Genomic DNA, 16783 nt, shown 5'->3' with positions numbered 1-16783 from the left:
AATCATAAATATTATGTATCTCTGACAGAACATAACCTGTACCTGTAAGCATGTAAATGTCTTTTCGACAATTAACAACTTGTCAAAAACAAAACTGATAAATCCATACGGAGGAATTTGTAGGTACCACTATAGTGGATCTGTTTAGTTGACACAATAAATTTTCACATGACAATGCATGTATTAATTGTAAACTAGAGTATATGTAAATGTTACATTAAAGGTCCAGTGTATAGGATTTAGGGGTAATTGTCAGAAACGGAATATAATATTCATAAATATGTTTTCATAAGTTTATCATCACTTGACAGTAAGAATCATTGTATTTTACTTAACCTAGAAGGAGTTAATTACATCTTTATTTGTAATTGGTCCTCCCTGAGTCTGCCATGTTGTTCTACAGTAGCCCAGACCAGACAAACCAAACTCTGGCTCTAGATAGTGGCCATTTGCACCTTTGCGCTGGCCACCATAGTTCCTCTACACACTTGCACATGGGAGAAGTTTCATTTCTGCAAACCCATTCAAAGCCATTAATTCCTAGACACTAGACCTTTAAATGTATACTTTGCAGGATTGTCGGTTAATGTTTTTACACATGCTTGGCAGCAAAAGTGAAAGTAAAAACCAATTCCAGATTTACTCCATTTTGGTGTTTTGCAGCACCATATTGTGTTTTTTTTTTTCATTTTCTCTTGGTGGTCTTGGTGGTCTGGCACCAAGTTGCTACAATTTTATAACACCCGAACTCAACTATCATGTCCTGAACACACCAGAAAACAGAAAATGCAGGCAGAGGGCAGAGTCTGCAGAAAAATACACCGCCAGACTCTTTTAATTGGTTATGAGTTATGATTGAGAAGGATATACTTCCTTATGAGTCTATTCATTGTTTTTTTTAGGTAAATCATGCATAGCATATCTTTAAGTTTTGAATAACAAAAGTCTGATCATACATTTCTATAGTATGTTCATTCTTGACATGAAAAAGATGTTATCAAAGGACAATATTTTTGCATTACAATAGAGTAATACATAGTACTGATAAGTAATACAAAAACACACCCAATTATTGCACTCCAAATGTTACTGTTGTTAAAGATTTATTGATGAAATTTCATCATTTATACCAAAACGCTCTCAAAATTCGCAACCTGTTTAAACAATATTTTTTTCTTTAAATTGTGCTTTCTTACTGTGGCATTTGCAATCAATAAAAAGAAATTACATTTTATTATCATGAAACTTAAACTTTAAGCTTTCATTTTGGAAAAAATACCACTTAAAATACCCACAATCCCCTCCTCCTATTCAAAAAACAGTATGTATGATGCACTGTGTTACTGTGCAGCACATGTACTTGCTTTGTCATGTTGTTGAAGGGACCTGAAAGTGTGTATGTGTGTTTTTATTCTGGCCACTCAGCGTGCAACCTTGGCTGGCCTGTTCTGACACTCAATTTATCGTCTTGTGATTTGAGGCCTTAGTTTCTCATTACACCCAAAGTTTTTGTGTCCTTGTGCGACAAAAATTAGTTTGTGTGTCTGTGTAAATCACCTGTCATATGCACATGCTCCTTTAAGGAAAGGCCAAGGGTGTCATTTGATTCCTGCTGGCTTGCTTTCATATTTATGCGTCTCATATTCACGTCCATTGGCTGTGTCTCGGTTGGGCTATCCATCAACACTTTTTATCCCCATTGCACCAACAATACGGACATAAAACGCTCTTTTACGTCAGCAAAATGCTGCCACAAATAAAACCCGAACAACACACCTCTTTATTTGTCTGGGTAATAAACTACATAAATTAAAACTGATAAGTGACAAAAATTTGCATGAGTCATATCCTATGGGCCTGCGCCTTAATGGAATTGACCAGAGGCAGGGAAGCTGTATAATAAAGTATTGCCCACAAAATTGGAAAACATAGGTGATATATTAATGAGTTTACAAAACTGAGGGACAGCTGGACCCAGGGGGACGTGTCCTGCTCTCTCCAACACAAGGCTATTTCTCAAACCAACATGTCAAAGAAACATTGAAAACTGTATCACTCATGCTGTCAAATGAAATGTCCAACACTTGTGAAATATTCATTTTACAAATTTATTATATAGTTGTTGTGGTGGTGCATGTCTTGTATTTTGCTTCACCTGCCTGGGGACTGAGGATGAATATTGCCTGTCCAGAAAGATATTTCAATAAAATACATTAACCTTCATTGTTTTTATATTTCTATCGTAGCCACATCAAATAAATAAAAGAATAATGGCCCATTTAAATTAACTGAAATAAATAAATACTGTAAATTAAGAAAGATTAAAACAAAGGATCAAGGGGAAAAAAGGAAAATATGCTAAATTTAAAATACTGCAGCTTTTATTTACTCACCTTTTTGTAAAAAATGAGGAATAAAATGTATTAAACATGTCAAATCAATTAAGTAAGAGCTTATTAATCCATTAGAAAAGTGGTCATTTGATGGTTTTTATTGGCACATTTATCTGTGAGTGGACTTTTGTGTTGGGATGTGGCACATTGTGATTGTATGTCTCCTGCTTTGGGCATTAAACTGCTTTCTCCATCTTTTTGTGATAAGAGAGGACTAATGGAAAATCATTATGGAAAAGGGTCTCACGCATTTTTGTGTTATCCCTGACATTGTCTTATAAGCATGTATTTTTACAACTATATTTGAATTTTGTCTAATGGTCCATTTTCTTCTGTACCGCCTTTACCACAACCAAATAATGCTCATCTGCAGGTAGTAGATTTTGCCACACATTCAGGGATGAATAAAACAAAAACCAAACAAAAACAATAAAGGGGAACCTAGTTAAAAGTGATGGGATGAAGAGATGTCTCTCTCAATTTTGTACGCTCAAACAAAATCAGTTGCCTTTAGCCTGCTTAGGGGAAGAAGGTGAGGGAAGCACACAAAAGCAGTGCAATTATTCTGCTCTGGCACAACAACAGAGAGCAAAAAGAGCATCAAAGGCTTTCCTCTGAGCAAAATAGGGCTCCCTCAGAGGAAAAGCGCAACCTGTGTGTGAATACCAGTGCATGGACTTTTGGTCGTCTCTTGAGACGCAAAAAGCAAAGGATGTGTGTCAGTGTCAGTGTAGAGTTACAGTGCATATCCACTTTGATTATGTTATAGTAGTCTACAATGTGCATTGGCAGTTTTTTTTAATTTGATAAGTTTATGACTGCTGGAAAAAAATTAGATATATAATTTTTTTAAAAAAATGTTATCACATTTAACGTGTTTCATTGGATAAAATGAGAAATTGTTACTTTAACGTGTGATGTCTTACATCTTATTCAAATGTAACATACAAAACTAAAATACAAATGCAGCACATATGCAAACATTAAACACTGGGTCTGCATTGTTTGAGAGTGCTGTGCTGTTTTGTCACTGAATGAAAAGGGAGAGATGCATTTTAACTCATTTATCTATTTTTTAAGCTTTTTTAAATCATTAATATTGTTGTTATCATGACTATCATATATTAAACTTATTTTAGTTTCTATGTTTTTAAATTATTATTGTCATCAGTTTTGGTCTTCTGTCACAGTATAACCACATTTATTAAACACAATTAGTTTTATTTTTTAAAGTAAATTATATTTACAGTATTATAGTTACATTTTAACTATTTTGTTATTCTAAACATTATTTATTATTACTCATTTGAGTTTTTTATGATTTAAAAATGATTTGTTGGCACTTGTTTGTGTCTTTTATTACAGCATAGTAATGTAAACACAAATACTTCACTTTATTTTTTTTTTTTTTTAGAAATTCCACATTGTATTTACATTATTATATTTGCATTTTTAATTTAAAAGAACATGTCCACACTGTACTTAATGGTGGCAATGCTTGTTAAAAACAAAACTTAAATTTTGACTTGTTAGAAGAGAGAAGACGCTAGGGACCGATTTTCTATCAGGCATATTAGAGGGCAACTTGGTATTCAGAAGGGTCCTTTATAACCAGGAAGTGTAGCACTCACATGTTGTTGTGTACATGCACCGGTTGCTAAGCACAGTTATCACACTGTGTGCCATTATAGCGAATATTTCTTTTATGTCATTAGTCTCTTGAGGGAAAAATAACAAGATGAAAGTGGTGGCGTTGATCAGGTAACTGCGGTTCTTTGCTTTAACTTTCTCAGTTCTGTCACTGATGTTTTGTGCTAACTTGGCTAAATCACATGACGCTAAATAACACATCACAAACGCTAAATAACTTGTCACGTTGAAATGTTAGGTGTTGCATCTCTCCTCTGAGTTCGTTCAAAGCCAAGATATACCATGTCACTTCTAGAAATCTTATGTTAGGAGTGTTTTCAAACCAATATAAGAATAGCACACAGAAGCTAACTTACTGCATTACAAAGTGTTTACTCAGCCACAAACAGGTTCTTCATCTCTGAATAAATTATTGCTGGTGCATTACACATCAAGATCATAATGTATAGTTCTGCATGGTAATGACTCAAACGCAGCTTTACCTTTGTGCCTATTTCTCATGCTGTGTTCCAGTGGGGGCAAAGACAGCTGCTACAACATGATGCAGTGTGTTTCTGCTGGGCACCGGATCGTCGCTCTGGCCAACCTCCGTCCTGCAAACACAGGTGAGGAAGATGCACTGCCGGGGTGTCTGTGATCTACAGGGGCGAGCTGGGCTATGTGGGCCAGCCAGCTGCACTTCAGCCGACCAAGAAACTAACTGTACACTGTCACAGTACTGCAGACTTTAATGTTCTGTAATGCCACATGAGGGTTTGCATGCTAGTTTATATGTTATGGTTTAGAGCTGTGTGGATCAGGTGATTAATTAAATAGGTCATGATTGAAAAATTAAAGGACAGCTATCTCGACAATTGCTTAATTGCTAATAACTAAAATAGTTGATGGTTCTAGCTCTACTAATCTCAAGATTTGCAGCTTTTACCAGTCATATAGAAGTAAATTGAATATCTTGGGTTTTTGATCACCTTGGTGAATATGATTTTTTTCACACAACAATCAATCGATTGATTAACTCACCCCCACAATGTTCGTGGTTACTTTGCCTGAAAAGATGAATAGCAGCTGGGTTATTACATATTTTAAAAAATTAATTAAATCAAGTTATACTTTGTTATAGTGCACACTACTCTTGGTTTCTGTTGTATGAAATTCAGTATGGTCCAAATGTAGATAAATAATAACATAAAATAAAATACAAAACAACAACATTAAATTAAATGAGACAATGAATATAATGAACTGTGAATATGTTAGTAAAACCTAACATTTATAATTAAAATTTTAATGGTGACTGATGTTCATTGGAGTTTATTTTTTAAGTGTTGTATTTTATAGGCTTGTTTTGTTTTTGTTTTTTTTGTTTTTTTACATTTTTCACTGACGCTTACAAAAAAAACAAACAAAAAAAGGTGCATGGCATTTTTCATAATAATGACTTCTATTTGATCTAATTCATTAGCTTCATTTTTATTTTCATAGACATAATTATTTTATTATCTCATTTCTTTGCTCTTATTTTGATTAACATTGATCTTAATGTAACTATTCAGTATTTAATTTTTAAACAGGTCTGGAGTCCTTTGCAATCCAGTAGTTTTAGCCGTACCAGTAACATATTGTTTTGTTCTGAATAAATATTTCCAAAAAATTGCAACGTCACAAACTCATTACTGCTATGATCATTTGCCTATCACCAGACACTGAACCTAAATATTCTTTCCTCTGTACCACAGATGAGTTGGACAGCTACATGTACCAGACAGTGGGCCACCAAGCCATACAGCTGTATGCTGAAGCCATGGATCTGCCACTTTACAGACGCACTATCCAGGGCTCTAGCCTCGACACTGGCAGAAATTACAGTGTGACAGAGGGAGATGAGGTGGAGGACCTGTACGAGCTGCTGCGCATTGTCAAGGTAGGCCTCTCTGTCACCACCATTTGTGAGAAATAAAATATTTTATTATCTTAGCAGTTGGTCTGAGGAGAGGATACTACCTGAGGTGATGCATTTATCACTAACAGCATATTGTGCCTTATCTATGACATCATTCCAATTACTAATAGAAACTTCCATATATGAATAAAGGGACAACGCAGACCTGTACCAACTGCTGTCAACAATAGACCTATAACTACCACTACTGTCCTCATTCTTGAACCTGTCAAACTCAAGTTCTGTCCAAACAGCACTCAAATGTTTCAAGTTACTCATCGCTTAGTTTAAGAGAGAGAGGCTGAATAAGTAAGAGATATAAAAAAGAATAACATAAGAATAAGACAATAACATTTTCACTGACCTCCATGCTGCTTTCTACTCGTTATGAAACTGTTTTCTGGCCTGTCTGTGATGCTTAACATGACACACCAGAAAACAGAAAACACAGAGAAAGGCACCCTCGTATGTTGCAGAGCCGTGTACACAGCTCTGGTTTACTGGCAATGAGAAAGGAGTCTTTTGTGTATATTGAACAAGTTTTTCTATGTTTAACAAACCTTTCACAGTACATGCTTATTTTGGTGGAAAATGGGTACTAAATTTGGACTTGATGGCTCCCATAAACAGCTAGGTCTTTTTGTCTTGCTAAATGTTCCAGTTTCTTCAGCCGCTATTTGTTTGCTTGTTTGTTGGGGTTTTTTTTTTTGTTTGTTTGTTTTTTTGCGTACTGAGCAGATTCATTGTAATCAGGTTGAATACGCACATACACATAAACACAGTGTACCATTAAAAAAAGTAAAATTATACAATTTACAAAATACAAAAAGTGCACATAGACAGTTAAATACTTATACACAAACCTAAATATGCACAAATGTGTAGATCACTTTAAAAAACATAATTAGTGGTTGCAGGCAGCTGAATTGTTGTACAAGACTTCTTTGAAAAACTGAGACGTAAAAAAAGAGTCAATTAATAAAGTATTTGACCACAAAGCTGGAATGAATACAATCCAATTGTCATTTTTACACATGACATAAGAGGCACCCCGTATTTTATACAGAATAGTATTATAATATGCCATAATTATGTGAACTCACTATTGCGATGCTTCACTGGGCCTATACAATAGTCATCCTTTTGACTGCTTGCCACCACTGACATATGCTTGACTGCTTTTTAGTGAACAAGCTCTCAAAGCACTACTAAACTTCTCATCTCGGCTAAGGTTCATGACATATGTCACACTGTTGAGATGTTTTACAAGTCATTCTCTGTGGATTCAGAGTCACTTTGTAGCCCATCAGCACTGTCTCAAAGAGACCCTGCTTGTCTGGTTTCATCTGGCTCGCTGTACACTAACAGTCCTTAGCACCTATTGTAAAGTGCAACCAAGCCGCTCAGTAGATTAAAAAGCTATGTTAGTGCTTTTAGTCTGTCTTATTTAGTATGTCTTGATTTCACTTTCAAAGTGGAGTAAGCTTTCTTTTCATCTTACTCGGGAAAATAGTGTGCCTGTTGTATCAGTTAATCAAAGTTTTATGTGTGAAGTTGGAGAGAGGTGCCCTTCAACAACCGGCTTCACAGGAAAAACCCCATTCTTTTTTTTATCTCACTTGACAGAAGATCAGATGCAAAAATTAATCACCAAATTAATATTTCATCAAATACCACTTTTGCCAGGACGTTGAGAAAATATTCATTTGATGCCAAATTATGTATGAGACCTCGGTGGTCTGATGTGGTGCGGGGTGGCTGACTGACAGGTTCGAGACGACTGCGTGTGTGTTTAACACACCGCTGGCACTGCCTGCCTACCTGACCGCCTGCAGCCATGAGGAAGCTACCTGGACGCACACTTCAACAGCTCTCCCTGCTGTCAGCGCAAACAGGGTGTGGGATTGATCCTGTGTTACACTTTCTCCCCTCTACACCCCTCTGCACATCCGCTCATTTTAGCTTGCAGCATCAAAATTTAAGAGGTTCTTATGGGATGGTGGATAGGAGTTTGTTTTTGAGATGGGACTTGGCTTGACATGGTGCAAATGAGAGAGAGGGGGGGTTGCTTGGTTCTTCCTGTAGGTCTGTGTGGAGACATGTTCATCCGGAGCTGAGGGCTGCTCCAGGGCCCCTGCGTGTCCGCACACACCGCCTGGGTGGCAAGGGCCAGTCAGCCTGCCTCGGGGCATTTCGCGCCCTCTGCCTGACTTTCTTTGTCGTCTTCTGTATAAATCGCAGGCTTTACACGTGCGGCTACATGAGAAAGCTCTTGTTTGTGTGTTTTCTTGTCAGTACGCACACATTCACGCACTTGCGCTCTCGTGAGCATTAATAGTCAAACAGTGGATGTGTCCCTGATATGCGATGCAATATACCATCTCTGCCTGTGGTCAGGGCTCTAATTGCAAAAAGCTGCTAATTTCCCATTTCCAGGGCTTCTCTGGTGTGACCTCACCAGTCAGACGGGCCATAGATCAGGGCAGTTGGACTCCCATGGGGCCCTCGCGGGCTAGCAGACCTCCAGTCGTCTCTCAGTTTACCCCTCTCACCATCATCAACAGACCTGCACCATAAACAACAGGCTTCCTCTCGCTCTTACTGAATGATGTCAACCATAAGAATACAACTTTCTCATCTCAAATTTCAGCTACTCTCTGAAGTTGCCATTTTTTGCATTCTTACAAATTGGTAGGTTTACAAACTTTTGTACCACCTTGTGTCGAGTAATAATCTCACACAATTCTGTCAGAGCATCGCAAATCTCTTGAAAAGTCATTAATGATGGTCAAATTTAGTAATATAGTTTACAGGGTTCCCACAGTCATGGAATTTCACAATCTAATTTTTCCAAGCCTGGAAAAGTCGTAGAAATAGTAAGAATCATTGAAAGTTTTGGGAAAAGTCATGGAATTAGTAAAAATCATTGAAAGTTTTTGGAAAAGTTATGATATTTTGTCATGTATAATCTAACTATTACTCAGTGAATGACAAACCTTACCATCAGAGACAGAAAAGATTGCTGTTTACTAGGGGCGGGCAATATGGCAATCAAATAATATTCAGATATTTCAGGGTATTTTTTGCGATAACGATATTCTTGACGATATGATTGCAACAAAATAAGTGTTGTAGATGTATATGTCAACATAAATGTAGCTTGCCTTAAAATATTCCGTCAAAAAACTGAACAAAAATAATCTCTTAGTTCTTTAGTTTGTAAACAACAACAGTAACTCAGTGTGATTCAGATTCTGTGTAAAATACAAACATTACAACTAAATTAAATCAATCAAAAACTGCACATCTAAACAGTTGCCAAATACAATAAAACATTGTCTTCAATCTATAAATAGTACAGTTATAAATGACTTTTTTTCTCTACCTGGACCTGTATACGCAGCTATTTCTCCTCCACTCTTCTTGCTCAAACGTGTGTCGATCAACCCCAGCCCACAAAAAGTTCGGGGCTGTTCAAAAAACATTCAGGATGACCAGGACACTGATTCCACACTACTGAAGTTGCTCCTGGCCGTTAGCAATTCTGCTTTCAGCTGTGCTTGTTGTTGCTGTGTGTATTGGTTTGACACTATTATGTCAACAAGTCAAAATATTGCCAGTATCGCAATATGAATTTCTCTTATATTAAAAATTATACTGGAATTATCGTGGACAATATGATATGGCTCACCCCTACTTTTTAGTTTTAATACAATAATTAACATTCGGAGTAAAGTATACCATTCATGTTGTGAATGGTATAATTTTATTACAGGTCCTTGAAAAGTCAGAAATTTTTTGAAATTTTGTCCATTGAAATGTGTAGGAACCCTGTGTTTAACTCATCCATATACCTGCTTTACTAAGCAAAACATTTTTTATTTTCAAACATTGAGTTTGTGGTGTTTTTGATTAGTGAAGAAGTGATAGAGGAGGGAGGAAGAGATAGAAGAAAAAAACACATCTTTTGATAATGAGCTGTTAAATAACCCTTACTGAAAAAGAACAGTTTTAGCATGAAAAAAGTGCTCTGTTTGGAAAGTGTGATATTTTGAAAGATTCTTTCTAGCAGTTTGAATTAATTAGAAGTTACAAGATTATATTTGGCAAATGACACTTGAGCATAGATGAAAGAATTTTTTTTTCTCAGATCCGGAGTTGATGAGTTTTAAGTGGATATTCTTCCCTCCTCTTCTTCCTCCTCCTCCTCCTCCTCCTTTGCAGTGCCTTGCTACAGGCCCATAGCATGAGCCAACAGTGCCATCTATGGATCATTCCCAGAAGCTGACAAACCAAACTCCACACTTAGGCCTCTCGAAAAATGTTTGGAGCCATTCAAGAGATTCAAAGGAAGAGATCATATTCTTCAGAACCATTGTTGATGGAGGGAAAAAAAGGCCAATTATAATAGAAAAAAATGAGCAGTCCATCCTCTGGCTGTAGTAATAATGGCAGAATGACAATGTGGCCCTATCCTTGGCCCCTTTGCTCTCATCGCTGGCTGTGTATGGCTGTGTGTCTTTGAAGTGTGTAACCTGATAGACATGCAAAGCCACAGCGTATACCCCATCCCATCCTGCTAGGTGCTGATCTTTGAACCCGCTCTTTGAGGGCGAGAAATAACAGTTTTGTCAGCGGCAGGGGGGATAGTTCACTTTTGCACATCTATAGCTGTAAGGGTATATTTTTATAGACTAGGTGATGTCCTTGCGTCCTCCGCCAGGCTTCAAAGGTGAGCCAGAATATGAGCATTACGTATAAAGATACAGTTTGATTTTCAGTTTGTGGTTTAAACACTCTCTTTGTCATGTATCCTTGTTTGTGTGGATTTTAAAAATTGTGTGTCCATTCATACTTCATGTGTGTGGCTGGGCTGCTCTCCTCTGCTGTGATCCGCTCTGATGTGTGATACAGATCAGCAGTGTCAGTCACCCCTGGCTGTAACGCCAGTCCCCCCGAAGGCCTGCAAAACCCCTCATATTAGTCATATCACATCCCTCAAGTCCTTTATCCTTCTCTCTGTGCTCTGTGACCTGACACAGTGGCTCTTTATGCCCCGTGACCCTGCTTGTGTGTATGTGTGTGTGCACGCTCATGCACGCTCGTGTGTTCAAGGTCAGGTCAAATTGGGTCCCAGTTACAAGATAACAGGTCTATCTCTGTTCTCCTTACACACCTCTGCCTCTCTTTTCTGCCCCAGTTTGCCTTCTTTCAACACTTTACGGTAGATAGAATTGCTCTCATCCATGCACTCTTTTTCTTGACTTTTAAAGGAACACGCAAAGGAGAGCACGACTCCCCCGTATTGGCCTCCCTTCACTGGCTCCCTGTGGGTTTTAGGATTCATTTTAAGATTTTACTGTTTACCTACAGAGCATTAAATGGGCTAGCTCCAACATATGTATCTGACCTTTTACAATCGTACGTTCCCCCAAGGTCATTGAGGTCCACTGACCAGTTGATCCTTGCTGTCCCAAGATCAAGGTTAAAGCACAAACTCTGAAACGAGTTGCCTCTGCATGTTAGGCTGTCCCCTGCTGTTTTTAAATCCCGTCTTAAAGCAGATTTTTATTCTCTGGCTTTTAACTCACTATGAGTGTAGCTTTTATATATTATTATCCGTATGTCTTTTAAGCTGGTCTTTGTTCCTACTACATTGTTTATATATTATTGTGGGGTTTTTCTGTGTTTTTTAATCGGTAGTTATTGTATTTTTCTGTGGTCTGTGTTGATTGTTTTTTAATTTTTTTTTGTTTTTGAGTTGTGTAGCACTTTGGTAAACTGTCGTTGTTTTAAAATGTGCTTCATAGATAAATTTGTATTGATTTCTCACTGCCAACTGCAAATTACTTACTTATCATTACGCTGCACAAAAGTAGATGCTATTATGTATTACTGGGTTTTGTTCAATTTTTTCCAGTTGTTTCTTTTACATTTTTACTAGATATTAAAAGAGATGCTTTGTATTTAAAGATGGATTTCAGCAGAAGACACAAAGAACATGTGTCTGAAGAGATCCCAGCCTATAGAGCACAAATGGCAGTGAGTTTTGGAAGATGCAACTTCGAATTTCAATTGCTCTCTGTACTGATATATAATATATAAAAAGATAGCAACTCTATTGCAGCAACTCTGCAACCTTTGAGCTGATGAATAAAGACAAAGACATTTAAGCTCATTAGAGTGATGAGGAACAATAGATGATATCTACGCACACGTTTCTTTCTGCCAGCTCTAATTAGCAGCACTGTGACATCTCTGTCGTAGCGAGACCCAGCTTTGAGAGCGATGGAAATGTTACTTTCAAATCTAATTTCTTCTCCTGTAATGCATCCGACTCTTCAGAAATGCTAGATCTTTTTATTTGTTCGGATAACTGATATTGCGGGTCAGTTAACACCCAACTTCCAATCCTCACGCACATTTTTTATTTATTTATTTATTTTTTTTTAATCAAACGAGTATTTTCTTCTTGGAGACATTTGGGAAAAGTCTTTTAAAGGCGCTCTGAGACCTTTGGCCTTTGTAGATGAAACATTCCCTTTCGCTGGTGTGTGTTAAAACACCTTGTTTTTAGTGAGATAATCCTTTTCTTAAACTTGCACCCCCCCTTCCCATTCCTTGATTCTCCTGACCTTTATTACACACGCACACATTCCCCCCTCATCCTCGGTCTCTGCCGCCACTCCATTATCGACATCAGCAGATGAGAGTGGGCCCTCTGAGATCACAGAGGCAGTCTGTCCACAAGTCCAAACATTCTTTTTTCACTCTTCCCCTCTCCCTCGCTCCATCTTTCTTTCTTCTACTGGCAACTTTGTCTCCATTGTGTTGTCGTCGCACTTTCATCCGGACCCTTCAGAAGCCTGGCATCGCGTTGTTGCGAGTGCCCTGATGGAGGTGCGTCCTGCTGCGAGGAAAGGAGGGAGAGGAGAAAGAAAAGAGAAGGGAGGAGGAGGACGAGGAGGAGGAGGAGGAGGAGGAGGAGGAGGAGGAGGAGGAGGCCGACAGGCAGGCGGAGGAATCTCCAGTTGAACCAGGAGCTCTTTGGTATCGATTAGGGAGCCGAGGTGTTGTGAGACACGTCGTTGAGGAGGGGTGTGAACTATGAAGGCAGGGGGAGTGGGGGCGGTCAAAATCAAACACGCAGCCCTTCTCTGATTACCGGCATGGTGCAGCATTAGATGTACATCGGGGGCTCAACAGGAAAATGGATTTCTTTAAAAAGCTGCTTAATACATAAATCATGACCTCTGGGGTCACAGCGAGGGTTTAGGAGACCAGATCAATAACAAAGCTAATGCAAGCGTGTTGGAGCTGGTGCAGAGAGACCTCTAAATGGTGTTATTGGAAGTAGCTTACAAGCCGTCTAAAAACCGATGGATTATCACTTTGGAGAAAGTTTTCTTTTATTGCATTTTCAGTGCAAGTTTGTAGCATGGCACTTAGGGATATATTTCAGCTAGATTCCTTCAAACAGCTGTCTCTCTGTGCCGCCTCGCCATGTGATAGCCATTGTTATCTTTTCCTTTGGTCTGCTCGTATTTATGTTGGTCGACACAGTGGCAGTGGGGTTGAGATTGCAGGGCTTGTTTTGCACATGAGGAAGGATAGCATTAGCGCTGAGATAATGGCACTGTGTATTGTTCGCTGGCCGTGTGGAAGTGGTGGGACAGGATCTATTAGACGCAGGCCCATTTCCCTCCAACTGACGCTAACAGTCCCCACAAACATTAGATAAAGAGCCTAGCCTCGAGCCTTTGTAATTTGTTTGTATTTTTCTGCTTAATGTACTTTGCTCAATCTTGTTTAGCGATGATGGAAGCTGATAGCCTTATCTCGCCTTGCCAAGGGCATGAGCCACTACCACTGCTTGGTTGAACATTGTTCCAATGAAGAATGTGTGTGTGTTTATTGTCTTTTTTTTCTGATTTTATTCTGATGCCGGATGAATTGTATCTCAGCGGTTATTTGCATTTGAGATATTGGCTAATATGTTTTGTTATGCACTTATGTAAATACGCCATTATCGGAAGTGTATTATTATAATTTCTCTTTTGTGTGATTGTTCTTATTAAAAATTAAGGAAAAAAGCTGTGATCATTTTCTAAGCCTGGCTGCCCAAACTTCTTATTTTCATTTTTGTCGTTGTGTGTTTTGTCACTTTTTCTTCAAATTGCCTTTGGATGTCCTTCCTTTCAACATAACTTTTGATCATTAGAGATCTATTGCTACATCTTCACTGTCACCCTTGATGAAAACATATTTTTTTACTCTGCTTTCTTCTTTAGAAAATTTCAAGAAAATATAAAGTTGGATTTACATGGCTTCCACATGCTAGCTTATTGCTCCTTTTGGATTTTAGCCAGTTGTTTTACTTTGCAGCCCCATGTAAGAGTGTGAAGGATAATCCAGGCAGTCACAGAGGAGGTCGGACTTGTAATAAAACCTTTTAAACTCACCACTACTAACAGCTCGTCAGGTCCAATTCTGCCCCTCTCAGAACAGACAGCTGAGGAACAGTGCTCCGTCTTTCAACTCCCTGCCATTCATCTACTCCAAAATTAAGAGGGCTTTTATGTTTTGTTTTGTGAACCATTCCCCTCAAGAAATATTTGTGGCAGGCCCCATCACCTCCCGCAGCTAAAGTCATAACCAGCCGTAGAAAAACACTGTCTGGAGTCTGGAGAGTGGGTTAAACCAGCATCACTGCTATATTTTCCTCCAGTCTCTCTCTGGGGAAGGAAGGAGGGGAGGATTGGGGGGAGTTCATGATGTCTGTCGGAGCTATGGAGGATAGAGGACAGGAGCGCCAAGATGCCAAGAGCCTGGAACCTGACCTCACCAGAAAAACATTTACATTTTGGAGTGTGTGTGTCTGTGTTTGTAGGCCAGTTCTCGACTGTGTGTGTATACATGGACGTGGATGAATGTGCGTGCGGGCACCCCTGCGGACTAGGTGGTTGTTACGGACCATGAAAAGCAACTGACATAGTTTACCTCTCTGTGGCATGAGACTCCTTCTTTTGATTCTCCCCCGCTCGCTTTCTAGAAGCAGCTTCCTGTCTCAGACGCTCAAACACTCTTACCTCAGCCAAGTGGGAATGTTTCTACGACAGAGCTGGGATTATGACTTCTTACAGAAAACGGTTGCTTATTTATTGGAGGACCTTCTCGTTTTAATGGCAAGACCCTGGAAGAATTTACATGATTTCTTGTCATCTTAAAAAAAGTGACAATTTGTGTAATGTAGAAACACCCATTAAAATATTGCATTTAATAAGCGCCATTAATAATATCTAAACATGTTTGCTTGAATTGCAGGTATTCATGGACACACAGTACATCGATAAACAACCTTATGTCTCTGCGCTGCTTCCCAACATTTAGTTTTCCATGCGTGTAGATATGGAAAGCCTCCTTGTCCTTGGCCTGCTGAAACTAGGGCTTTGTGCTTGCTTTGGCCAAGGCCCTCTCCCTCCCTGGCTGACGACTGGCTGGGCTTGTGTTTACGTAACCATATATATCTGAGAGGAAACTCGTGAAACGTTAATCTCCCTACTTTTTAACCCTGATGAATTTCTACATTTTCCAGCTGTGCGGCATGGCATATTTATGCTCAGGCTCTATCGCTGAAAACAGCTCTGTCATTGTAAATGAATCACTATCCAAGACTAAAGAGTGTGTGTGTGTGTGTGTGTGTGTGTGTGTGTACTAGTGTAGGTGTGTGTCTGTGTCTGTGTGTGTGTGTGTAAACTTCAGGCTAGGAAACCATACAAACACAAACTCTCCGCTTTGAAAAGCTGCCGTGGTACCTTCATGGATTCAGTTTACTGCTTTTTTATTCCTCTCCACACCCAAATCAACACACCCTGGCTTGTCACTTGTCACATGTCTGTGGGCTGATAAGTGTCCCTCACTCATCACACTGATGAGACAATGTCCCTTGTCATATCCTCTTGTTGGCTGGTCACACCTGCATCGTGGCCTCAGCTGGAGGGTAATACTTTCCCCTATTCTGCTTCCTCTCTCTGTGTCTTGTATCTCTGACCTGCATCATCTCAGAAACCAGTCAGGGCGTTCGGTTTATGACGCTTTTTGTGTGGTTTGTTTTTCTTATTCCACCACTCTGTATGGTTGAGGACTGACACGTGGTGAGTCATCCCACCAGCCCATCCACGAGCACAAAGGAAGAGCCCATCTTTCAACAGCTGCTTCAAACAGACGGCCCCACCAATTTACCAAAGGGAACGTCTCTGAAAGCCTTTTAGAACAAGGTTTCGGACGATGTTTGTTTTGCAAAGACATTCGCTAAGCTTGCATGTCTGTTTGTTGCTTTATTTTGACGGATCAGACATTGTGCATTGTATTTTAACCTTCAGTATATATAAGCAGAGTATAATCTTGTAAGCTTTGGGTGTAACTTATAACAGTATAATTGCTCCGAAAGGTATCCCGTACCTTGTGCGCACCTCTTCCACACACAATCACTCCTTCACCAACTCTGGGAGTCACCTTGGAGTGTAACTGTCTGTACAGAATGGTAATGAGGAAGCTGATTTAAAACAAATAACCAGTGTCTCCTCCTACTAAGCTCACACTAAGCTTTCTGTCAGTTTGGCATGTCTGAGTTGTCAGGACAGCCCAACACGCCCCGGGACTGTGTCCGCATTACATTAAACACAATCGCTTGACCCTAGCTGGCCCTATCCCCCTGTACCACATCCACTCGAGCTGCTACAACAAGGTCCAACCCCCTTTTTTCCATGTTTCCCACCATGTAGAGGGAACAGGGGGGAAC

General features: G+C 39.2%; 1 protein-coding gene across 1 annotated transcript in view; it reads left to right on the top strand.

Moving 5' to 3' along the window:
* Nucleotides 1-3990: 3990 nt before the first annotated feature.
* dph6 (diphthamine biosynthesis 6) overlaps nucleotides 3991-16783 on the top strand; it is a 71987-nt gene continuing 59194 nt past the window's right edge. The window contains exons 1-3 of the mRNA XM_042501344.2: nucleotides 3991-4154; nucleotides 4557-4648; nucleotides 5780-5964. Coding sequence (XP_042357278.2) covers nucleotides 4132-4154; nucleotides 4557-4648; nucleotides 5780-5964 — 300 coding nt within the window. The 5' untranslated portion in view covers nucleotides 3991-4131. The remainder of the gene's footprint in view (nucleotides 4155-4556; nucleotides 4649-5779; nucleotides 5965-16783) is intronic.

This window comes from Plectropomus leopardus, chromosome 14 (assembly GCF_026936395.1).
Source record: "Plectropomus leopardus strain MGB_pleo_1.0 chromosome 14, ASM2693639v1, whole genome shotgun sequence".
Classification (NCBI taxonomy): domain Eukaryota; kingdom Metazoa; phylum Chordata; class Actinopteri; order Perciformes; family Serranidae; genus Plectropomus; species Plectropomus leopardus.
This window is presented reverse-complemented; position numbering and strand designations above follow the sequence as displayed.